General features: G+C 51.8%; 1 protein-coding gene across 1 annotated transcript in view; it reads right to left on the bottom strand.

The window, feature by feature from the left end:
- Positions 1-26178, bottom strand: part of ERI3 (ERI1 exoribonuclease family member 3) — a 134522-nt gene that overhangs the window by 18372 nt on the left and 89972 nt on the right. The window contains exon 7 of the mRNA XM_086462682.1: positions 19369-19468. Coding sequence (XP_086318808.1) covers positions 19369-19468 — 100 coding nt within the window. The remainder of the gene's footprint in view (positions 1-19368; positions 19469-26178) is intronic.

A 26178-nucleotide genomic window follows, 5' to 3' on the forward strand; every position in this document is an offset into this window, starting at 1 on the left:
AGAGGCAGCAGCCCAACAGCGTGCTGAGCTCCTGGTTCCCCAAAGCATCCTTGTTGGACCAGATGAACCAGAGCTGGGCATCTGGAAGCCAAGGGAGCATCAGGCTCCTTCAGCTTGACGAGAGGAGCGGCTAGAGTGAGACAGTCCCACAGTGCAGGACACCTGAGTCCTGCTCCATCAGGGCATCAGAGTGACCTTCACTGACCCTCTTTTGTCCCCGTTCCTTAGGGTTCCCACGGCACTCATACTGTCTGTGCTTGGACAGCGGTGGGTGTGCAGCTCCCCCGAGTGACTATTAAGTGATGTGACCTCGGTTGGTACCCCTCATCACCAAGGACAGCCCCAAAGCTGGCACCTTGCAATTATGTATACCAGCACTGTGCAAAGGAGCTCTCCACCACAGAGCCAGCAGCACTGCCCTGCTTTGCATTTAGTGCTGTAATACAACACAGCAGCCAACAGTAGTGCTTTCACCTCACTTTACTTGTTTGTTTAAATTATTTACACTCCTCAGATGCAAGATTGCTCTCCAAAAGGAGCATCCTTTTGGCTGCTGCAGCTTTAAAATGACTTGCATCCATCACTCAATCGCTTTCAGGTCAAACACACGCTCCCGACTTAATGACCACATTTCCGCAGCAACAAATCTGTCACTGCTGTTTGTTTAAAGCCAACAATCTGTAGGAGTACTGTGTGCAAGGATTGAATTAACTCAGCATCTGAATGACTGCGGTGCCAGATCATTCAAATTGCACCTTTCCTAAGATCTTCCAGCAACGTTAATTAATGTTCCTTGGGTAATGTGCAACATGCTGCAGTGCACAGGGCTGCCAGAGAGAGCAAAGCCTGATCCCTGTGGGCCTGGGGCCGGGTTCCTGGCTGCCCTGGTCCCAGGAGCACAATGGCAGGGGGGTGTTGTGGAAGAAGAGGGGCTGGTGGCTCCCCTTTGCTCTGACACGACCTACTCTGATTTTCCCCGAAGTTTAGCAATTTGGATGAGATATTCCATGCTGGGTGTCTGACTCATGCTGAATTTTTTCCCCCAGGAAATTCCATCCCGAACCATTAATACATTGCCATCAACAAGAATGAAAAATATGTTGCTATTTCCCTTAAATTCCAGCTACTTGTTGTTGCAGGGTTTTTTTTGTGCATGCCCAGATGTTTTGGAACAAAGCCTTGAAGTCTGTCAGGAAGGTGATTTTTGGACCAGGGAGTGTTTTGGATTTCCCATCAGAATCTCGCCAACTTTAGGGAAAGCCAGCCCTGCCCATGGCCCCAGGCGACTGCACGTGTGCTGACGCCCAGCCCCAGGCCAGCCCCCTGCTCCCAGCTGCTGCAACTTCCCTGGCACCTACTCCAGGCACCTGCACAGGGAGCAGGGACCCAGCTCTCTGAGCTCTCGATGACTTCCCCAGGAAGTGCGAGGGAGGAAACTGCTTCATTGAAACACACCAATAAGAGCTGGAGTTGGGGGGCAGGCAAAGCAGGAGGAAACAGTGATGGGGAGTTAGTCGGCATGGGAGCTGAGATGATATCAGAGAAATGGGGGAAGGGACTGGGACAAGGAAACGAGGACAAATAGCTGGGATTGGGATGGGGAGGCAGACTGAGCCTGGCAAGACGTACAAAGAAGGAAGGTGGGAGTGGGATTCAATACAACACCAAACCACCCAGGACTCCTGCTGCCATCCGCAGCCTCCAGCTACTCCAGCCCTTGCCCACTAGCAACGCCTTGGCTCAATGTCCTTGTCCCAGGCCCCCCAGCCATGGACTCTGTTTGTCTGGGGCATTCACATCTCCACGCAGTGGAGCCAGGCTCTGCTGAGGGGTCCTAACCTGGAGAGCTAGAGCCCTCCCCCAGCCTCCCCTCAGTTCGCTGCAGTTAACTGGGGCACTGCTCTAATCTTTACCTGCCATTGATTTCAATTCAGCTCCAATTTTCTTCTTTGACCTTCTCTCCTCCAGACCTCGCTCTCAAACAGAACACAAATCCTCAAACATCTCCATTTTTCCCTGTGATATTCCAGCATGCCCCAGTCCCAGGCTGAGGAAGGCGATGACCAATGCCTGTTCGAGCCTACACATTCATGCACAAGGATGGACACACCGCTGCCTGCAGATACCCTCCCCGGGGCATGCTCACCCTGGCTCCAGCATGGACAGGGAAGTGATGGTGCTCTGATGCCATCCAAACCACAAGAGAAAAGCATGATAAAGGGACTTCCAGGTAGTTTCCTCCAGGACAATGGCTTTTTTTCTAGAAGCCTGTGGGTCCAAGGGGGCAGGCGTCAGTGCTCCTGACTGTGTCTAGGTCTCAGCTGCCCCTGCACTCATGCTGCTGGAAGGATCTTCTTTTGCCTGCCTGAAAACTGGTCCCTTCGTGCCAAGCCCCAGCTGGATGGGCTGGGATGCTCCAAAGGCAAGTGAAAGGAGATGAGCTGGCCACAAGCTAGGGGAAGATTTCTCTTTCATTGTGTCTGTGGAGCCATGGATCAGGCACAGAGACTGGGAGCTCTTGCCCTCAGCTCCCTGATGCCCCTGATGCTCTGTGCCATGATATGGAAGGGAACCCAGCCTCTTGGAAGTGGTTAAGATCAGGTTGCAGTGTGTTGGTGCAGACAACGAGGGGAGGAGAGGGTCCTAGACAGCATCTGGGAGATGTCCCCTGTTAAGAGACACTAGCAGCACTGAGGGGAAGGCGGGAAGAGCTGTCAGCGGGGCGCAAGACGGTAAAGGCATCATGCCTTAACACCCATCCCTTCCTGGCACCCCAAAATGAGTGGGGAACCTCCGCCAAGGCTCCTTTCTCAAGAAAGCCTGGATGCCAGAATTTCAGCCCTCCCGGGTCCCTTCTTTTCCTGGCAGCAATTCACTATGTAAAGAGGCTGGATATTTATAATTATGCTCAAAGTGGCCACTTTGAAAATCTATATGTCTCTAGGCTCTCTGTACATCATAATGTCAAGTCTGTGAATGGAGGCATCCATCAAAGGCCTCACATCACAGACCTCGGAGCTGTGATAAACACTCGGGAAACACTTGCTGAACCCTGTATCCCACCGCTGCCTTCTGGGGAAGAGACTTGATCCTTTTGGGGTGCCCCATGGGGACCCCTCCAGGAGGGATGCCACTGGGTGCTTGTGGGTTGCTGATCAGAGATGGGCATGGGACCAGGGTCCAAGATCCTCTAGCCAAAGCCTTCCTTGAAGACCCTTGCTGTTCCCCAGGAAGGGGGGCCTTCCTCCAGGTGGGACCATCTGAGCCATCACTCTGTTTTCATGCTGTGGGCACGCTGAGGGCATGACATCTTTGAAAAGGCAGCTCCCATTGTTCCATCTCTGGGAAAGCCCCAGCACTGGGAAGGTGGTGAGGTACAGGGACGGGACACCTCCTCAAACATTGGCTCCGCTCTCGGCCATCAAATCCCCATCCTTTGGCCCCATCAACCCCAGGATCTCCTGAGTCTGACTGAGGAAAACCAGCTCAGCACAGGAGGGGTGGTCTCAAACCCCATTCCCAGAACAGAAACCAAGGCAGGGAACTGAAGTCTCTTCTCCGAAACAGCAAACATCAGAGCTGACCCCGAAGTGATGCTCCAGCCCACTGCCCCACCATGCTTGCGGCAGTTTCTACCGCACCTCTCCCGGTGTGGCGCCACAAAGCCCCCTGCCTTTGCATTGCCTCCTCGAGAAGTGGGGCAGGTGCCCTGCTGGCGAGATGCATGTGGGAGACCAGGAACGCTGCTCTCTGCCGACAGCATGGCAAGAGGACGTGCAGGCTTCGCTAACCGTTTGCCCACGCTGTTCTTAAAAATTTATTACTCTGTTGCAACATGAAAAATAAGACAGAGAAGTAATCATTAGTATAACTATAACTCCCCGTGCAATAGTCCCACTTGTAAATTGAGATTTATGATTGCAGCTGCCGATATTTTAGAGGTCGGTGCAGGCAGTGGTGGCAGTACAGCCCAGCTATGCGTTGCCCCGCCACAGTTACAGTTTATCACAATCTGCAGAGATTATTGCAATGAATAATACACAACAGGCTGGCAGTGAAGAACTATTCCCGATCAAACGCTTCTGTAAACAACTGAATAAATAATATCGCTCAGCCCCTCTTTAGAGCCCTTGGAGGCCCAGGGAAATCTCTCATTACTCAGCAGGAGAGGCAGCGGGGGACTTGGAGATGCCACGAGGGAGGGATGCAGTGACTCTGGGCAGGCACTGGACATCCAAGGGAGTGGCACTTGCCAAGCAGACAGCTCACCCTGCCATTTTTTGGCAGAAAAGGAGGCTGAGACAGTGAAAACACCTGCTCATGGTCCCACAGCTCCATGTGTAGCCAGGAACAACCTGCTTGGACACACAGACAGATGTAAGCCCAGATAGCCAGGTATTGCTGTCCTCTCTTCTGCTTGGCAAGGCTTTTGCTTGCTTCTGATATTGAGTTGGCAGCAAGTAAAGAGCAGGTTCAGGGGCAGTCTGGCCCACAGGCAGCCAGCCCCTGTCTGCAACAGGGATGGGGGTTTGGGGCCAAGCCCATCGGCAGTGGGGCTCCACATGCTCCCTGAAATGTCAGTAAGTAATGCAACGTGATCAGGGTTCTGTGCCAGCAGCTGTAGAAAGGGCCTTTCTCACACAGCTTGAAAGGATAAAGTTCAGCTCCATGACACCCAGGTTCCCCTGCTGTAGCAAGCTGCTGCGCCATGCTGACACAGGTATCAGGTCTGCAGAGACCCCTGCCCAGAGGGTGAGCAGGGGGGATTCACACCTTCCCCACCACCCATCATGAAGAGGTGCTTTATTTACTCTTTGAATATCTATGCTCAAAATACAGTCAGCAGAGGAAGAGGGACTTGAAAGGAGCTAAGGAATGATTATAACCTTCCTTGGGCTATAAACCAGCCCTGCAGCAGCTCTCCAACATTTCAGAGCCCTCATACCCTGCTTTCCATGGGGTGGGTGCCCATTTACCCAGACACCTCCAGGCAGGGAGCATCCCCCTGCACCCATGTCCTGCTGACTCCAGGACCAACTCCCAGGGTTGTTCCCTGCTCCCTGCAGGCTCTCCCCATGGCTGGGTCCTGGGGAAGGATGAGAGAGGCAAAGCAGGAAAGTTTGTATTCCTGCGTTGGCTGCTCTACGGCATCTTCATGTGCAGGAATCAGCTCCAATTAATCCCCCCCTCAGCTTGGCCCGCCTGCTTCATTACCTCCCCTTGATGAGAACCATCAGTGGGGCCTGTATGATTTTGCTAATTAGCCTCACTTCGTTTATCATTTCCATTTTCTCCCAGAGACGCTCGGCTTGCTGGGCGACAGCTTCATCTCCTGCTGAAACAATGAGGCCCCTTCTGTGCCTGTCTCACTTAGCGCTGTCACCGCAGCCATTATGAAATTGGGGTTTCATTTACACACTAATTAAACATTACAGCTTGTTCACAATTACAACACGGGGATGAGGAGGTAACTAATTACTTAAGAAATGAGCTAACATTTATCTCTGATTCCTCTCCCCTAGCCCGCCGCCCTCCTCTCCAATCAAGATTAGAAATTGTTGTTCGACAGCGGCAGCCCAGCGGGCCCCTGCCTGCCTCTGCATGTGCTGTGTCCCCTTCGGGGGGCTGTATGAAAGACCCTGGCCCAGGGATAATCCATCAACGCCTAATTGCAACCGGGATGATGGGAGGCCATGGTGGCAGTGCATGGTGCTGTGCCAAACGGGCTGCACAGGGACAAGCCATGATGCTAGGGATACATCTGTCCTGGCTAGCCCTGCCCACCAATGTGGCATCCCTGAGTCAGCCCAGCCATGGTGGTGTCAGGGACTGAGGTGCTCCCTGGGCATCACAGCCCCCTGCACCTACTACAGGTGTTAACCTGCCTGGTTAATGCATGGCTCTGCTCAGAGGCCAGGGATACCAGCACGCCCTCCACATCCCCGCTGACAGGCAACTCATCCTGAAAAGACATTTTCTTCAGGGAGGAACTAACATTTAAAACTAAGAACCATTAGAGTAAATAAAGCAGGCTGTCACTCGGATCAAAAGGCAAGGCAAAGTGTGGGCTTGGGACACAAATTTGACTGGGGAGATGGACCCTAGAGAGCAGGCAAGGAGAGAAAGGGGCAAGCGCCCCTTTGTTCATCCCTCAGGGTGGCCAGCATGGGCAGGCTGGTGTCCTGTGTTCAGCCTAGAGGGGCTCAGTGCTGCCACTGAGCAAGCAACAGCCTCCTTGCGTGGGCAGCGCAGGGCTGCCAAGCACTGCTGTCACAGGTGAGCGGCCCTGGCCTCACTGCAGTGCAGGCAGCGGACAGAGGGTGCAGGCAGGCTGCACCCAGAGCTACAGATGGGTTACAGGACAGGACAATGGAGAAGGGTGAGAGGGACCAGGATTGTCTTGGGATGGATGAGAGGATGCACGGTCGCCTGTAAGGCAGCAAGCTGGCTGGTAGGAGAGAGGCTAGAGAGACTGGGGATGCTGCTGCGATGCCTGGACACTGGTGCGGTGCCTGGACACTCCTGCAGCCTCTGGGAAAAGGCAGCGCCACTGCAGGGCTTTTGAAACCCAAGAGACTCCCCCCCTAAACAGCTCTAAGCATTGGAAATGCTCTCAGAAAAAACACCTAGTTCAGCACCAGACAATTAAGGTTCTTTTGCAACTTTAACCTGTAATTTTGAGACAAAAAATTTGGCCTTGGCATAATCTGAACTGCTAATTGCTTTCCTGATCCACAGTCAGAGAACTGAGCCAAAGCTGGGCACAAAAAAATAAAAGTCACTTTCCCATCTGGGAGAGAATTCAGAGCTGCTCTCCAGGGGGAAGAAGATGCTCTCTTCTTCCCTCCAAGCAGCTTAAAAAATAATGATCAGGAAACAGTTAAGCAAAAGGGGGGTGAACTGGTGGTTTAAAAAAAAAAAAACCCACACCTCACACCACTTTATAATAATAGTAACAACTCATTCCCATAGTTTTTATCCTTCCTGTCTTTAGCCCACAAAAAAAAAAAAAAAAAAAAAAAAAAAAAAAGAAACCCTGAGCTAAACTACTGACACTGGCTGGGAGCTTAGAACTGCCGCATCAAACAGAGCCCTTGAATCTCCTGAACATAATTGTGCTGCCCTCTAACCTCAACCTTCAATCAGTGCAGTGTAACTATCTCATTTTAGCCTACAGGACACACCCCTCTGCTAACTAGCAGCCATATTCTTCTCATTAGGAGACTGCTCTGGATGGAAGCGTGGAGGCAAAGCCGTTGTCTCTTTTTCTCTCCCTCTCTGCCTTTCTTGGCTGTTATATCTGTACTTCTGGAGGGGGAAAGCACTAGCAGAGGGTTTTGTGGGTGTTGGAGATGGCCCAGCTGCCAAGCTCTGAGTCACCTGGGCATGCAACTAAAGCCAAATCGCTAGTTCTTGGCTGGAAACACACAGGACTGGAAAGGGGACTCGGCCCTGGTACCCCCCGGCACTGGGCGGCTCTCCCCAGCATGCTGCAGCTAACAGCTGGATTGGGCTCCCCAGCAAGCTGTGCTGCTGTGCCCTCTGTGGGGCAAGTGGCCAGGGGTCCTATCACCATGGGCTCGCCTCGGGGAAGGGTCCTAATGTGGCAGGGCTGGGGCGCAGGACCCCTGCCAGCTGCGGCCTGGCCGAGAGGCGGTGGCAGGCAGGGAGACATGCATGCCCTGGTAAGCAAAGGCAACCAGCAGCACCAGCACCATGCCTGCTGCCAAGGGGTGGGCAGGAAAGCAAGTGGCAATGCAGGGCTGGGGCGCAGCAGGACGGTCTGCACACAGACAGCCCCTCTGGCCGGGCAGTTGCTCCCCCTGCACATTACAGCCCTATGTGTAACTAACAGCAAGGCTAACTACAGCAGAAAAACTTACCCAGGGCTGACGGGTACTCTCCATCGCTGGGAGGTTTTGCATCACGTCACTTGGTAGGGGTTTTTCCACGGTTAAAGATCAGCTCGCTGCCATGGGAGGGATGGGGCAGGACAGTCCTGTAGCCCACTCGGCACAGCAGCCCAGCCCAGCCGATCCCGATGCATCTCTGAGCCACCACTTGGCCAAAAACTGACAGGAACTCTTGAGCCCCTGCTTCATGCCATCCCCTCAGAGACCTCTCAGCATGCAGGGCAGACATGTCAGACCACAGCACTGGACACAGAACCTCAGTCCCAGGAGCATGGACCAGCACGCCCATTCTTAGCAGTGACCATGATCCTCTCCTCCTGCCTCCTGTCCAGGTCCTGCACACCGGCAGCAGCCAGTTCGGGGACCAGGCTCGGAGGAGCTGCTCAGGCTCTCGCTGGGTTTGAAGAACCCAGCTTCCAAGTTGGAGCAAGACTGCTCAGGACTCTTGGGAACAGAGGGAAACACTACTGTCCCAGTGGACATCCACTGTGGGGCTCTGCCACAGGACTGGGAACAAGCCAGAGCTCGTCTGGTTAATGGCACAGCAAGGATCAGCCTGCGGCAGTGGTAGCTGTGACTTTGGGAAGAACCTCACGCTATGGAGGCTAAAGAGAGCAGATCCCTTCTGATCCCACTGCAGATCCATGAAGCGAGCAAGACCACACTGGGAAAGGGCAGCAGTTTGGTTGGTGCAGCCCTCTCCTCCTGCCAGAGCCTTTTGTCCTGGGATTTCAACATGTTAGCAACTTGGGAGCAGGGGAATTACACTGATTTGTGTACAGACAGGGAAAAACACAGCACTGGACGGACTTTCGATGCCTCGGTGCCCATCTTCCCCACCCAGCAGCATCTTCCCCATCCAGGCCTCATCCCTAGATCCTCCGCTGAGTTATACCAGCTATTAACACACTCTAAGTTTGTTATCTTAAACAGGCCACTCAGAACACAGGGCAGTGATCCTTAAACCAATTAATGTGATCCTTTGATTTCAGGGGAGAATGAAGAGGGGACTGTCAGTACAGCGGCGAGGCATGAGTTACGGGTCAGAGCCTACCAGCACAGAGGTGCCCGTTGTATCTTAATAAGAGGTGGGGGCTGGTGGGCAGCTGCCAGACCTGGCTTCTGTCAGAGCCCATCTTTGCATCCTCAGCCCTGTCCCAGCAGCACTTCTTGGGCATGGGGGAGAGCCACGGAAAGCAGCACCACAGCACTTAATGGGGGTCTGGAAGCCAAAAACCACTCTGCTGCCCTGTGTCTGGGTTGGGGCTGCCAGGGCAGCAGTGACGGTACCACACTGCAGTGCTCATCCCAGCACAGCAGGCACATGGCACGGAGGGGGCTCCCCTCTGCTGCAGCAGGGATGGCCACAGTGATGGCAGTGCTTGGCCTAAAGGCTGCAGGCACCCTGGGGTGCCAGGAGCAGCATCACCCCGCAGCCCAAAACCTTCCTCTCTTTCTTTGCTTTGCCGTTTTTTTAAAGCTGAAATTCTCTTAGCAAAGTCTTTTGGGTGAGGTGGAGAGAGAGTAGGAAGCCAAAGAGAATCCTCTTGCTAGTCAAAGACTTTAACAACTATTTTTAATATCAGGCAGAGGAGCAGGATTTTGAAATGAAACAGCCGGTGCCTCTTTGATGGGTGAGCTACAGATCTTGAAACAAGGTCCATTCCCTCCTCCTTCACTAACTAACAGCCATATTTCTCTCATTAAAGACAATCTGGCCGTATTTTCAAACTTCTTAACAAGGCGATCACCGTAATTTGAGATTTCTATTATCCATGCTCCTATTACAGCAGTCTTTTAAGCAGCTAGCTTTTTTTTTTTTTTTTTTGCTTTCTTTCCCCGACTTTGTCTCTCCCTTCAAACTGCCATCAGTGGTAATGACGTGCAGGAAACAAGAGCGCCAAGAACCATCTTTTTTCTCCCCCTTTTTTTCGTACTAGGTTGTGTGGGGGTAGCAATAAGGAACAAAATAAAAAGCAAAATGAAGTTTGGTTATCGCTTACCTGGAGTTTGGTTTTCAATCTGCCCAGAAGCGCAAATGACGCCAATGCAGTACCTTATCTCCCCTGTTGATCACGGACACCCCCCCCTCCCCAAAGACCCCCAGCTCTCTCCCCTTCCCAAAGGCACCCAGCCACAGCCCCCTCCCTGCCCCATTAGTCCTTCACTGGGCTCGGCCAGATGGATGCAATTTGCATAATATCACCAGCGGAGGCTGGCAGATCAACTGGGGTCAGGCTCTGACATCTCCGGCATAGTCTATCTCCAAGTGCTAATTTGGACTGCATTGATCTCTCTTTCTGATTTCTTTGTCATTTACGTCTGCAACGGTTTGACAGGAGATACAGAGACAGACAAGGGGGGAAAAGAAGGGGAGGGGGGGGAGAAGAGGAGAGAAACAAAGATTGTAGTTACAGATGTCTTTAAGGGAAAAAACAGATTAATCCAAGGACTCCTCTGAGGGTCACAGCTTTGAAACATCCTAATTATCCTATTCTTATGAATTCCTGTACAGACTTAGAGGGGGGTCTTGTCAGGGAACTCAGGGGAATGGAAACTTGTTAAATTGTGGTGGAGTCTCTCAGGCTGGCTGCTACCCCTTCCCCTCCTGCACCTTGCAATCTTTCTCATTAGGTGAAGCGGGGCAGCTTTAAACCTGGTGTCCTTGCTGACACAGCCTTTGCTCTGTATCTCTGCCACCACTCTTGTTAAAGGCATATCTTCGGTAAAACTTGGGCAGGAGTCTCATCTCCTTGCAGAGGGGGACCACAGTGTTCACAGCCACCAGACCCATGCTGCCCAGGGAGGTCAGACCCAGGACAACATGGATGTCTGAATGCTGGAGACATAGGCTAACCTGAGAGAGAGAGCAGCATCCTTGCAATCCCCCAGGATGCAGGTGTAGAAGGGCAGGTTTGGGGACCTACTGCTGTTGCACGACAGCATGACACTAAAAGACACCTTCCACCGGAGTCCATTGCAGGGCAGGCAATCCATGCTCTTAATTGAGATGTTTCTGTTCATTAACAGGAAATTCTTCCCATCCTCACAGGTAAGGGAAGACATGCTACCATTTAGCCTCATCTGAGACACATCACAGAGAGACACCAAGGCACCAAAAGAATCCACGGGGAAATCAGTATGTCACTTAGTGTTTTACATCACTACTTTCTACAGTAAAAGCCCTCTAGAAAGTTAATGATCTTTCAAGGCCTCTCACCTAACATGTGTCTCATTGTGTTAGAGGATGCATCATGGTGCATAGGAAGTGCTGCTTGTTACAGGGGCAGAAGAACAAGTGCTATCAAAGATGTTTTACCTGCCAAGCACAACACGGGACAGGGCTTGGTCAGTGCAAAGGTTGTTCCAGCAGTGTGTGTGAGGGATATTTTGCAAGGCTCAGCCACAGGACAGGACAAATAGCCAACAGTGGGATGGGTCTGAGGCAGTGCAAGGATCTCTTTAGCATAGATCCATTCGTGTCTGCACACTCCTGGGTTTGGGACTGGCTGATACAAAAGACGGACCACACATAATACAAACCATCAGCCTCTCCCCATGCTCCCAGTATGCCAACAACAGTTTAGAGTGATACGAAAAACATATTTAAGAGATTTTTTATCTGTCACCTGTGATAGGAATTGGGCCAGGTGTTGGGCTGAGTATCACAGCTGGCCTGGGAGGGAGGCAAGACCTGGGGATGGGAGGAGCGCATAGCAGCACCCTGACTTTTCTCAGGCAGCTGAAGCCCTGCAGCCTATTTCACCCTCCCCTCCAAAGGCTGCTTTCCCTGGGGTCTGTGAGCCCTCAGGCAAGGGGCAAGGTGTGATGAACCCACCACACACATCCCTGGCAGACAGCGGGTCGGGCGAGCATGCATGCCCACACCCCAGTGGGCACACGACCAACTTTTGGCAGGGTAGGACGGAGGGGTGAGTGCAGTCAACACAAACACTCAATCATCCTTCCTTTCTTTCTTCTGCGCTTCCTTTGTTAACTGCAGGAAACAGCTGAAAGACCTTGAGTTTCCCATCGTAGCATGTATGGGAACAGAGCTGCAGTGATCAGAACATACCCCCTGCTGCTCCCGGGGAAAAAGGGAGAGCAGAATCCTTTCTAAAAAGGGTTTACGATTAGAAGAGTGTTCTGTCACTCTGGCGCGCAGTAATCCACTGCGCCACCAAGTCCCTTCACAGAGATGTCGAAAACTTAAATGACTGAAAGCAAAAGAGCCCCGGCTCAGGTTCCCAGGCAGCCAGACATCCTAATTATCTTTAGATCCACTCCCACATAGAGGGGAGAGAGCATACAAGAGTAAAAAAAAAAAAAAAAAAAAAAAAGAAAAGAAAAGAAAAAGAAAGAGGGGAAAAAAAAAGGACTGTCACATTGCTTTTTTCTTTTTTTAAAAGCTTGTCTCTGCTCACTGCTTTTCCAGCTGTGACACCTCTCACGGTAGTTAATTAGAATCATGTCACCGCGTTAATGTGCTCTGACTGGACTCTGACAGATGTGCATCCTCTAACTGGCAGCCCCGGCCAGCCCTCCCTCCACACCCCTCCTCAGGGATGCAGGGCCCCAGCGTCTGCGGTGGGACCCCCCACCACCCGCCTGCTGCCCTGTCCCCACGCCCGCAGTCCAGTGGGTGCCCCGGTGTGGCTGGGCCGGTCCCTGCACCCTGCCTCCCTGGGTGCCTGGACATGCTGCCTGGCTGCGACACCCGGCACGCAGTCACTCCACCTGTTCTGGATCCGCCTGACCTTTACAAGTGCTAATTCAAAATGACACTGCTCATTTGATGACATTTCTGTTGATTTTTACTTAAGTCTCTTTTAATTATTTAACTTGGAGTCTTTCCCCTTCTGTCTTGGGCTGGGGCTGCTGCGTGTGGGGCAATGGCCCCGAGGCAGCCCCATGCCCTGCTCCACAGCAGTGAGCCCCATGCTCGGCTCTCAGCATCCCTCAGCATAAGGATGGTATGGTGCAAACGGCACTGCCCTGGGGCATGGCACAAGCTGCATCCCATCTCCAAGAGCTGAAGAATGGGGTTTGCCTGATCCGGGGAATCCCATCACCTGGGAGGGACGGGGAGGGCAGGACTGGCTCTGCCAGCCAGGGCCATGCGGGCTGAGATGGAAAGTGGTGAAAAAAATGGAGGGGAGTTTCACAAAATGCTTTCCCTGTCCCCTCATTCCCTCTGCCCTGCTGCAGAGGAGGCAGGTGGGCACCAAGGGTGACCGGGGATCTGACAGATGCTGGGGCGCTGAAGGCTTCCCTGCACCCCTGGGAGAGCCAGGAAAACAAAAGAGGGTAAAGAAAAGCAGGGAAGAATGAGAGGAGGCTGAAATAAAGCCAGCAAGCTCCCAGGACCACAAGCTGCCAGGACCACACGCTCCCAGCACCTCTTAGGGCGAGGCAAAACCTCATCAGCCCCCGCAGAGCTCCCGGGGGGAGAGCTGGCGCTGACAGCCAAAGGCTCCCGTTATGGTGGGCGGCCCACTGCCTGCCACTGCACTTAGTGAGCGTGGCCCTCGCCGCCCTCTCCTTCAATGTCAGCACGGAGAGCAGCCCAGCGCCGTCGGCATACGATCAGGCAGAGCAGGCAGAGCAATGCGGGGAGAAGGATGGCTCCGCCGAGCAGGAGGCACCCCCGGCAGGCGCTGGCCCAGCTCCCCATGGTGGTGACAGCTCGAGGTAGTTAATTAGAATCGTGTCACTAAGTAAATGTGCTCTGACTGGACTCTGACAGACGCTCACCTATGACACTGGGGGCCAGGAGACAATCCACATCAAACTACTGCAGTGTGACCCTTTTAACACAAAGAGTAAACTCACTGCACAGCGAGTTGAAGCTCATTAAAACTGCCTACTCTGTGAGCATCCCATTAACCTCACTGTTAAAAACATGCAATTCCTCTTCTTCTTTCTGAGGCCTAATTAATGCTCTGGATCAGGAACAATATCACACCCTAACCTTCTGAGATTTCCAATCAGTAAATGAAAAGAGAGATGGAGCCAGGAAGGCACGGTGGCTTGCTGAGTTGCTCACCGCATGGGCTGCTGACCTGCCCAGGCAGGTAGGGCTTTTCCGTTTGGCACGGCAGAGATCCCCACAGAGGAAGTATGGCAAAGCCCTGGCCAGGAGGGCTGTGTGCACTCGGAGGATGGTGAAGCCCCACACAGAGGCTCACAGCTCACAGGATTATGCCAGCTGGAGTAAAGCAGCCCAGTGAGGGCATCGTGTCAAGACAGGTGCTACTATGGGACCAGACCTCCTGGTTGCCTGGATGGGTACTGTGGGTTCACTAGCAAGAGACACAGCAGCCTGGCTACCCTCTTTCCCCAAAAAAGAAAAAAATACAGACCAGACATTTAGAAGTAAATCTAAAACCATAATAATCTGTGTGCTAAAGCCTAAACTTTAAAGATTCAATAAAATCCAATTAGACTCAAAAAAGACCAGTAGCAAGGGGTAACATCGTGTTTTAAAGACAGTCAATGCACTGGAGGTGGAAGCAGAGCTGACAAATGAGAAACAAACTTTCCCAGCAGCAGCTGCTTCTCCAGATTTGGAAACTTTTTACTTTTTCTGGAGTATTTTCAGTTCAATAACTAGCTCGTTCAGAGTTGAGAAAAAAATGAAGGACTGAGAAAAAAAAGAAAGGTGTGCCTTTCATCTTTTCTATCATCAGGTAAACAAACAAACCAACAAACTGAGATGGGAGAGGATGAGACGTGCTAATTCTAAAATCTTGAAAGGGTGGTTTCTAGAAACACTCCTTCAACGCACCAATCACTCCTTGCCTTGGTTTCACGCACCAGGTATTTTTAACTAAAAAGTATTCTGAAATTTACTTTTCCTTCTGTATTGAGCATATGAAAGGGAAACAGGGTTTTACTAATAAAATCAATTCAAATTACTGCTGGGGTACTTTAGCATGGCATTCCAGTTTTCATCCAAAAGCATCACAACTCAAATCATGAGTAATAATTTAATCACCACCTCCTTAATAATAAATAGTAATTCACCATTTTTCTAAGGTAACAAATATCTAAAATATAGGACTAAAGGCATACTATGTTACATAACCGATAAAACTAAATGTAGCAAATACAGGACATCTGATGAATAAAAGAATAACTAGATTTAACAACTGGGCAGTGCTAAGGAGAGCTGTACTTTGATAGGTGCTGGTCAGTAAAACTTCACCTTTTTTAGGGAAACAGGTAAAAAACAAAGGCAAAAAGAGCAAAAAGTCAATTATTGAATCCAGGTGATCTGTTGTCTGACTTAAATAACAACTACAGCCTGGTATTTTAAGCCATCTGATTTATATCAGTCTCTTAAAGTCAGCAGAGAGATCCCAGTGCAAGAACTCAGCTTCACTGGTGCAGTGCCTGTGAACGCTGGTCTTTGCGTGAGAGTGCCAAGACCCCCATTACAAGCTGCATCTCTTTTTTGGCAAGCAGTGCCTCAAACACATGTTTTAAGAACTGCAACGTGCACACATCTGTAAGATGAGCAACTTCTTATCAAGACTCAACTTCATTTTGTTGAGGGCCAAGAAAACACCAGCCAAAAAGTAGTTCCTCACCCCAAGATCCTACAGCCCATGCTAGAGCTGACACCCATTTAATCCGTATTTAAGATGGAAGAAAGTCCTCTCTGGTCCTCAGAGCCACATTATCAACCCAAGAAAACACATGAAAGAACAGGTTTCGCTCCCATTATTGCTCCTTTCCCATCTCCCAAGGATTTTCTGCATTCTCACTCTCTGAGCAGGACTTTCCTACCTCCTTATTCTGCTCAGGACTTCTCAGCAAGCTGAATTACTGACATTTCCCCCCTTCCTTTACCTTTTCCCTCGCAAGAAAACAACCGCAGCAGACATCCAACCTCAAGGCAGATGTATTTGTAACGTATGCAAACACTTTGCCTTATTTGGTGACATAAACACTTCAGTGACATAAACCACATTACTAACCTCTTGACAAGATTGAGCTTGCTTGCACGTGAGTAGAAACCAGAGAAAAGCTACAACGTAAGCCCTGTTCAGCATCTTGGTGCTGCGTATGCCCAGCCACATGTCCAAGGGGATATGGTACAAGACTCCACCATGCTCCACTACAAGCCCCTCCTGCCTGGACACACCAGATACTAAAGGTGAGGTTCCCATACAGAATCCAGCCTTGGCCCTGCAGGGTGTCGAGCATCCTGAACTCCCAAATTTTGAACAAGACAAAGGAGAGGAGACGAAGCATGGAGTAGGACTGGTCCCAGAGCATGCCAAGTGCAGGGATTTGGAGCAGGTATCTGCTGAACCAGTGAATCAGAAAGTTACTTGAAAACAAAGCAATACACAGCCGATCAGGAGAGATGGCAAAATTCCTTGCAAACTGTTTGCAAAACCAAGCAGCCATCCACTGCAATTTTTCTGTCAGATTTGAAAAGAAACATCCATGATGCACATTCCTGTGTAAGTGAGCTGAGGCTTCACAGGACTGCCTGCATCTCCCTGGACCGCTCCCCATGCTGCTGGGAAAGGAGCTGCATGGGTGCTCTCTTACATGGCATGGTATTCATGAAACTGGTGTGCCTGGCTAACATGTTTCCTTACTGCTCCCTTCTCAGCCCTCTTTGGTTTGCAGACTTCTGGACACAAGTGACCCAAGAGGGCCATGAAAATCAGAGGCTGACTTTGGTTACACTTGCCCTGGGCACCCCTGGGGACCCCCCTCTCAGATCCCCAACTTCCTTTGACTGCACTGCACCCCAGGACTGACCCCAAAAGAGAAGGGAGGCTCTAGACCGCATGGGAATATCCCCAGAGCCACAGCCAGCTCCCATCTCACCATGAGCAGCAAGAGATGGGTAGCCAGTGTGTTTTGCCATTTTCCACTCTCTTCTCCGGCAGCAGTCCTTGAGGAGGGGTCATTTACCCAGCTGAGTAGGCAGGGCTGTGTCAGGAGCAAGCCTCCTTACATCCAGGGAGGGAAGGCAAGAGCAGCCCCGGGCAGGGAAAGGGATGGCTCCTACCAGCCCTGAAGCAAAAGCAGTTGAGAGCATGAAGGAGGAGAGTGGTGAGGACTGCTCAGGTCACAGGGTAATCGTCAGCAATTGGGATGACTGTGCCTAGTCCCAGTGGCTGATACGGAAGGGCTTGGCTGTGGAGGACCGACACTTCCTCCAGGATGAAGCAGCAAAACTGGGCCCAAGGAAGCCAGGTCACCTCTGCAGTGAGCAGCTCATCCTCGGCCCTTGGCCTGGGGACCTCTCAGGCTGTCACTAGAGCCAACACTTGATTCATGCCTAGGACCTGAAAAGCCAGTAGGCTGTGAAATGAAGTGGCCAGAAGGCCAGGAGGCTGGTGCCCTGACAAAATGCCAGGCAAGGCCTATCTCCAGACACCAGCATTACCCTGAGCCTTCTCCCAGGGGGGACATTTAGCTACCAAGCCCCAAAGCCAGCAGTCCTGACACCACAGGCAGCAACTCTGCCTGGGGCTCCCAAGCTGGCCAGGAGGAGAAGATGTTCTCCCCGGCTGCCATTCAATGAGCCATGCCTTCACCTCACTCCTGGGAGCTCAGCCTGCAGTAAAGCCACCAGGCACAGGGTGCCAGCGGCTGCCACCTCTGCAGGCAGGCAGAGGATCGCAGATGCCTGGGGCAGAACTGCTCTGGACCCAGTCCAAATGGAGCAGCCAGCAGGCTGCAACACACAGGGCACGTGTGCACTGTTGGTGGTGCCAGGGAGATGGAGACCATCACGCTGCTGGCCTGGCATCCTTCACAGCACCCACGTAAACCCCGTTCCGAACACTGTGAAAGGTAGGTTTGCCACTGGGATAGAGTGCTGCAAGAAGGGAGCTTGGCTTCTGCGCCTTGCTTCTCCATTGGCAACCTGCCCAAGGCTTATCCTGTACTGAGGAGAGCCAGGAGTGCTCTCCCACAGAGGGAGTTTGGCAGAAATGAAGAAGTAAAACCCTCCTAAAGGACTGGAGTGGGGAGGGACATGAGCAGCATCTCTCTGAACTCCATCAGGAAGAGATACCCGTGCAAGACAACAGCATTGAGACAAACACCGCCAGTAAACAACAGCAGACAGATGATACTCCAGAGCTGGAGACGCTTTGTCAGAGTAAGACACAATAGCAATAGAGAGTTCTTGTCATAAATAAAATGAGGAAAGACAAGGCACAAGCCAACCCTGCATCCCCCAGGAGACCCTAAGAATAGCCCAAGCCCCTAGAGCAGGACACCACACACAACTCCCGCAGTCCCTGCTCCCTCCTCGTGATCCCCCCAACATGGCACACAAGCAAGGCAAATCTGCTCCCAGGCAAGGAAGCAAATTTTAATGCTACCTTTGTCAATAATGCAGCCAGATCCATAGTTCAAAAGGAGCTTGCTAATTAAAAGCTGGTGAGCTTTAAATAATTCATCTCCTTAACTTGGATTGATTGGAGAGTTTAATGGTTAGGGTCTTGAAACAATATTAAACAGCCTCCTCAAGGCCCAGGTAGCCGGTGACTTTTCCAAGTAAATCGTACCTCCTTGCAAACTTTAATGCTCACAAAGTCACTGTGGATGAAGGGCTGGGAGGCAGAAGGAACACCTGACCACTGGTCTCCAAGAGGTGATCCAACGCCCCGCAGAGAAACAAGCAGGGAAGAGTGACACACACTGAGTTACAGCCCTGCCTACAGCCCAGTAAATCTGAGCTCTGGCCTGTACTACAGCCTGCTGCTGCCCCAGCTTTGCACCCCCAGCGTTAAGCAGCAGGCAGATATATGGCCTCAGTGTCCTGGGCCAGGTCTCCCTCCTCCTATCACTTTGATCCCTGGTGCAGAGGAGCTAGGGGAAACATGGAGCTCTGTCACTGTGCATGGTAGTCTCAGTTGTTTATCTTGGAGCAGGCTGCGGGACCATGAAACTCATCACATGTGTGAGCAAGCGGGATGATGATTCAGTTCTCCAGCTGGGGCCACGCATCTTCACTCTGTAACGTGTTTCCAGCCAGCTCCTGAGGCTGCACCGCCTGGCAGAGCCTCCTTTCCAAGGATGAACACAGCATCCAGAGCAGCTGGAGGACTGGTACAACAGGAAAAGCATTCCCCCCAGCATGGGGACCCCTGCCCTGTGCTCCAGGCACAGTGCAAGCCCTGGTGTTGCCCACATCCACCCCCAGCCTGAGCGCTACCAGAGCAGCCAAGGAGGCAAGCAGTTCCCCGTCCAGAGGGACGGGCAGGCACACGAGGACGTGCCAGGGATGGAAAGCTCAACTTGCATGCCCATCCTGCCCCGACACATCTCTGTCCTTTCCACCAGCCAGACCCTGCAGCCATTTGCCTGGCTTTCAGCACCCCAGTCTGGACCAGCTCTTGGGAGACGAAGCATGTCCTGTGCACCTGGAGCAGCAGCCGCAGGGACAGGAAGGGCGCGGAGCGGCATCACTCACCTATCCCGCTGTGAGGCCTCCCTATGTGCTGTAGGTTCAGTCCTTTGTTCATGTCTAAGAGCCCATTCTTTGGCCAACTCCCCATGGCAAAGCTGTACGCCTGCAAGAGAGAAGCAGAGGGTCAGACCGGTGCACAGCCCATGTGCAGACGTGTTTGGGAGGAGCGCCTCACTGCCAGCAGCCAGCTATGCTTGCCCAAGCATGGCTGCTCCCAGGGCTGGTGTGGGTCTCCATTCGCCATGTTCAGTGCGGACCCATGCATTGTCCCCACAGAAGCTCTCCTGGAGCCGCGTGCACAAAGCACCCTCACCCTGGCCTCTCCCACCTGATGCTCCTCAGAGAAAAGGTGTCTAGGGCCTGTCCCTGAGCCTCGTATGGGTCACAACCCTCATGAGATTTGCTGGGCACTGTGCCGGATTGGCATCACCTTTGCTGCGCTGGGGCAAACTGGGGCCTACAAGTTCATCCCACATGTCCCTGGGTTGCTCCAACATCATACCCCCCCATTCCTGATTCACCGAGGATGGGGTTGGCAGGAGGAGTCAGGGGGATTTGGAATGGGATGCCTATGCCCAGGCTGGCCTGGCTAGCAACCCTTTCCCCTCTGGCAAGCACAGACCTCCCAGCCTCCTCTCTCCATCCCTAGAGCCCCAGTTGCATCATGGGTCTCCATCACTGGGAGAAACGCCACTGGGAGCCAGCACTGCTCACCCCACTGCACAGAGCCTGCAGCCTGGCCAGAGGGAGCCTGCTCCACCCCTGCTGCGTCACCCAGCAGGGCTCCCAGCAGGGGTGAGGCAGCTGGGAGCCTGAGCAGCACAAAAACCACACCAGACAATGCAAATGTGAAAGCAGCCAGGCCTTCATGTCAGACGCATGGCTGTAATTACAGCCTGACAGCCACGTATCTTCTTCATCTTGAGGAATTAAGCTCAGTGCCGCATTGTGAGCAGTAAGAAGGGCGCGTGGGCTTAGTGTTGCTCACGCCAGTGCTATCTCTGCTGCCGTGAGGGCCATTGTCTCCAGATGTGATCAGGTCAATCCAGCAGCCCCTATCTCCCTCCTGCAGCGGGGATCATCGCTAACCGCATGGCAGGGCATTGCCGACACTCTTCATGGGCTGCAAACACTGAGCGAGACGCTCTCTGCGGCAGGAATAGGGATGAACTGGGCAAGTGGAGCTGAGTGATCCCGCCCACCAGTCCACCACCCACCTGCCTGCCACTGGGACCTGCTGCTCTGCCCAGCATGGGCAGGGCCGGCCGTCCCACAGCCCTCCCCCCGCCTCGGAGCTACAGGGCTTGGGGGAGTTAATTTATTACTGGCCCATGTAACCACTCATGCTGCTTTGTTACTCCTGCCTTAGCAAAACAGAGGGCTCCACACATAATTAATAGACAGCATTGCTAATCCTGTTGGGAGATGATTAGCAATTAAAACTCCTAATTAAGTCTATGCATAATTCACTGAAATTACACTTTGTGTACACAACAGGGAGGTTTCCTTTGCCTTCAACAAACATGCTCTGGTATCTTCATTGCCATGGCTGGGATGCAGGCTGGCCAACTGCAGAGTAGGGGCGAGCCGGGGGTTGCAGTGCAGGATGGGACCTTGCCACCCTGCTGCTGGGTGGCCCTGGGTGATAGTGGCAGTGGCTCTGCATGGGACTCCCTCTCCTGGGCTCTGTCCAAAAGAGCAAGCCCAGGCACAGTGCAGGAAGGTTCCCATGCTCACCACCAGCGGGTCCAGGGCTGGGGTCGCCAGCAGCGAGGGACATCCCTGGGGAAGGGGTGACCCCGCACGCTTCAGGGGAGGACACATGGGACGGGGAGGAAGCAGGGCTGTCCCTGCACAGGGACATATCACAGGCTGCCTTCCCAGCCCAGACACATCCCTCAGGAGCAACTGAGGGAGCATAGCAGGAGGCTGGAGGTATCCCGGGAAAGCCATGGGGACAGCTCTGGAAAACTCCTAACAGCTGGGTGCTAGCGCCAACCCCAGCCTGCCTCCACCAGCCCTGCAGCAGCAACATCTGCAGGGAGCTGTCAGCACGTGCCCTGGCCGCAGGATCTGCACCGGGCCCATCTTTGCATTGCATTTTGCTTTCCTAATCAAGGTCGTTCGGTACAGCCGCAATACCTGAGCAAACTAGCTAAGCAGCCGGGGTGGAAGTTGGCCTGAAGGTCAAGTGTGCACTTATGCATATTCAAAGCTGCCTACAGGATCGATTGGGTTTTAATTGTTTTTCCTGGGGTTTTGGAAGGAAGTGCCAGGGGCATTGATCAGTCCCAGATGAGACTGCTCACAGGCCGCTCACACTTTGGGGCTGGCAGGGACGTCACTTTGCTGCAGGCAGAGGGAAATGTGGGCAGAGAGGCAGAGATGAAGGCAAGTCAGGGGAGAGGTCATCCAGCCCCAGCTGGGAGGAGGAGCCATCACTGAGCTGCGTTTGAAAATAAAGTTTTTTAATTAAAATTGGCAATTCTGAGCCGCCTGCCAGCAGCAGCCACACAATCAAGAGCAAGGAGCTTTGCTGTTTAATATTTAAAGACAACGTTTAATCTTTAAACAGGAAAGTTCTTCTTCTGACTGTTAAAGTGAGGCAGAAAGTGCCGGAGGCTCCCCAGTTCGGGGCTCCCCAGCCTGCTGGGGTGGCCATGGCCGCCCACTCGCTGCCAGCTCACCACAGCTGCCAGGACACCAGTGTCAACCACAGCCACTCTTCTGCTGGCTCCGCCGCTGCTCCAGCCCCGGACGGCCACTGGCAGCAGCACAGACCCCTGCCCCTTCACTGCTCATCACTATGGCAAACCATGAGAAAGTCTGAGATGTCCCTGGTTCACTCGCAAGCCAAAGCATTTAAAAAAATGCCCTGAAATCCTTTTTGCAAGTAAATCACACTAATTTGTCCCTCCCTCTGGTTCAGTCCTGGTGTTGCAGGGACTGGGTTCCTCCCTTCTAGATCAGACACTGAAGCAGTGCCAGGACTGCACGGCATTTTATTTTCATCTGCATTTTAATGGATAAAAAATGCAGGCATCTTTTAAAAAAGCTATTTTTAAATGGTTTTGGTCAAAATTCTGATTTAGAGACAAACTCAATGCCTCTGATCTGCTAAAACCCACCCAAACGTTTGCAGAATAATTTTCAAGCAGCTTGAACACAATTATTTCCATTCATACCAGATGCTAGAAAGGTCTCCCTTTTTTCCTGATTTTGTTTGTAATTCTATGAAGGCTACATTTACTTCCCTGCCAATGCTGCTCTGAAGTCAGATGATTATTAATTATATTTATTTGCTTATACAATCCCATAGGTATACACAGCAGTTCACAGGCAAATACTGCCCTGGGTCCCTGATGCAGGGATCTCAAATCAAAGGTAAGCAGATACTCCTGTGATAAACGTGAGCTAACAGCAGCAGGAGATTAGGAACATACTGTGTTTCCATGCATACAGCCAGCACCACAGATAATCCACACCCTGTTAAAAGTGCCAGTATGGGGAGGTAAGTCCTTAGGTAACCCATACCTCACATAACCTGCAGAAAATCCAAAAAGCAGAAGTGGCGATAAGACATAGGGTACAGCAGCCTGGGACAGGGAGATGCTGTGTGCACAGAATCATAGCATCTGGGGCTGGCTTTACCATAAAGCAAAGAGGGTCTGAGATAATCCTCCTGTTGTACCGGGCCACGAAACTTCATGGTGGCCATGCTGCATCTGCCTCAATTTGCAAAGAGCCTGAAACAAGAGTTCCATGGACCACTGCTGGTAGCGCTGGGGGCTAAAGATGGTCCCCTGCACTGGGACAGGAGCGCTTGGAGGGCACACCACCAGTGAGGCTGGGCAGTGCCATGGCACCGCTTGCAGGGGAAGAACATGGGTAGCATTTGCCGAGTTCTTGTGAAAACACTGCCCAGTTTGGCACAGTTTGCCCTGCCTGCCCTTGCTGCAATCCCAGTGCAAACCAGCCCCTGTTCCCAGCAACACCAGGGCCGTCCAGGCGGCAGCACCAACACAGCTGAATCCTGATGCCCTGCTCCTTGGAGCTTGTTTCGGCTACACATGGTGTTTTATAAGCAGCACAGCTGCAGACAAGATCTTCCAGAGGGTCAGAAAATTCCCAGAACTGGAACTTGTCAAGCTGATGTATTGATCTAAGTGGACTGAATAATGCTCCATCATTTATTTATGGGGAAGTGCCCTGCACACTTCACAAAAACTGGTGTTCGTCAGCCACATTAAGGCAAGATTTAACATCCCGCATCATGCAAACAGAGCACCTGGGCAGAGGTCAGGATGCTCACTTCCACAGGGAGCCCCACAAATCCTTCCCACACGTGCAGGGAGGGACGGGGCTGGTCCTCACAGAGCTGTCAGAGCTCTGCTAGGGCAAGGTGACGCCGCTCACACAGCCAGCCTTGCCCTTTCTGCACGTGCCAATGCTGTGACCTGCTCAGCCAGCCTCCAGTCCCTCTACCCTCCACTAAAGCTGTCAGCGTTGCACCACCCTGGGTGCTTTAGCTGAAGAGCGGGAGGGAAGCAGGGCTCTGTGCTTTGCAACAGCACAAGTGTGTCCACAAACCACGGCAGCAAGAACTGCCAGGACTAGCACAGAGCCTCCTCCTGCCCTCCCCAGCCCCACAACTCTGTCGTTTTTTCATGCCCCATCAAGGGGTTTTAAACGTTTTACCTGCTAATTGTAATTTTAATATTAATATGGACACTTTCAGGCAGGGAGAAAATACTTCCTTTTGGAAAAAGTCCTCCCAGGAGCAAAGGGGCTCAGCATTTTGCAAAGTTGCTGAAGGGTGGGTATTAAGGAATAAAAAAAAGCGGTGTTTTTTACGGAAAGTTTTCTGTAAGAATTTCAAAAAGACACCTGAGAAAAACACGTTTTTAAACAGATGGAAAGTGGCTGTGAGATCTCACCAGCTGCCCTCAGCTTGGGCAAGTGGCAGGTGTCAGCTGTGCTCCCCCAGGATCAGGCCAGACACAGCAGCCTGACAATCGGAGCTGACCCCTCTGACATTTTCGCAATGGAGAAAACGACTTTGTGACAGCAAAAGCATCTTCCTTCTCTTATCATGTCAGCTGTGTGCTGCATCCTCCCAAAATAAGCATTTCCCTCTAACTCCCCTCATTCTGCTGCTGCCATGATGGGGGGTCATGGTTTTATATTCCTTTGTATGGTGTTAAGAAAAAAAAAGAGGTCATGTCTACAACTAAGTGGGCTTTTAAACACAGCTTAAAATGTTTTCAGTGCCACCCCATAACTGTAGCTTTTGGGGCTGGGGGTGTCTTGGAGGCCACCCCTGAATAGCACCCAGGACACTGGGGACTCCATGGTGGTCCCTTAACATTCCATCTTAACTGCATGCCACATCAGGGATGGGAGGTGGACCTTTCTTGCCTGGATTTCGTGCCACGCAAACTTACCAGCATGACACAAAGCAAATTTAACACCGCTGAGGGCCTGATCCCACCGCCAAATCATTTAGTAGCAGGGCTGCTGGATTGGGGTTGAACGCAACTAAAGAAGGGGCAGTTAATGCTCTCTGACAACAGCAGAGCTCCTCTGCTGCAGGGAATGTGCAGAGGAAAGCTCATCTGGCAGGATGGAGGCATGGAGCCTGGGATGGCTCAGCCCCAGCAGCGCTGGAGCCTGCTACCCTTGCTGGCTGTCAGGAGGCAGGAGTTAAACCAAGGTGTAACATGTCCCTTTTAAGCAGTTTAGTCAGAAGTGCTACCACATTCACAGCTTTTCAAGTATTTTTAAATCACTTACAAAAGCAGGATTAAACGATCAGGAATTCCATTTAATAGGACAAATAAAGAAATAACAATCTACTCCATCAGCCCTGCGAAAGGCAGGTTTGATTTAAGAAAAAAAAAAAAAAAGTATAAAAGAGGGAGAGAAAAAAGGAAAGGGGGTGGAAAAAAAAGGATAATGTGTGTTTACTCAAGCAAAGAAAAAAATATTTAAGTGATGTAGGGGAGAAGATTGCAGTAACTAGTGAAGAATAACATCGTCTGCTTTGCTGTCAAATCACACAAGAATTTCAGTAATAGATTCTCATTCTGACACTCAATTCAATTCGAAGGTGATCCTGCTTTATCCCAACACATCAAATATTAAACACTCGTATTAGCCAGGGTGCCGTCGCCTTTCCCGGCTTAGACGCGGCAGGAAGCTTTTCCCCCTACTTTCTCTCACTTGCTATAATATTCTCAATGTTATCTAAACATGCCTTCATACACTGGGGTTCCTTATCAATCCCATTTGGGGAGGGAGGGGGGGTGTACTTAAAACGGTATTAGTTTGGGGGGCTTTTATTATTATTATTTCCAAAGCTTTTCAATTTTGTGTGGAAAAAGCTTAGAAAAAAAAAGGCAAAGGGAGGGGAGGCGGTGAGAGAGGGAGAGGGAGCACGGGAGCGAGAGAAAGTATAAGAAAGGGAAAAGCAGCCAGCAGCTCTTGTTTGACTGATGCCTTTCAACAAGGGCAGTCTAGCTTGTCAAAGCCCGGGCTCGAGATGAATTGGCATATCTATTCAGCCTGCCTCTGGATGTCATGCAATACAGTTTCATATTCCCAGATAAGGCATGATAAGCAATTGCTGCCCTGACACCAACTCCATCCATCCCTGCCTTTCTGTCCATGCATATTACAGATCTCTGCTGTGCCACTAATAAGAGGCAAAAGCAGCAGCAAGAGGGGCCTGAAGACTGACCAGATACAGTACTAATACCATTCATGTTTAATTACTTTTTCTTGGTGCACTGAGCTTCCAGAACACTTATGTGT

Source organism: Leptosomus discolor, chromosome 3, assembly GCF_034619465.1.
Source record: "Leptosomus discolor isolate bLepDis1 chromosome 3, bLepDis1.hap2, whole genome shotgun sequence".
In the NCBI taxonomy this organism is placed as follows: Eukaryota; Metazoa; Chordata; class Aves; order Leptosomiformes; family Leptosomidae; genus Leptosomus; species Leptosomus discolor.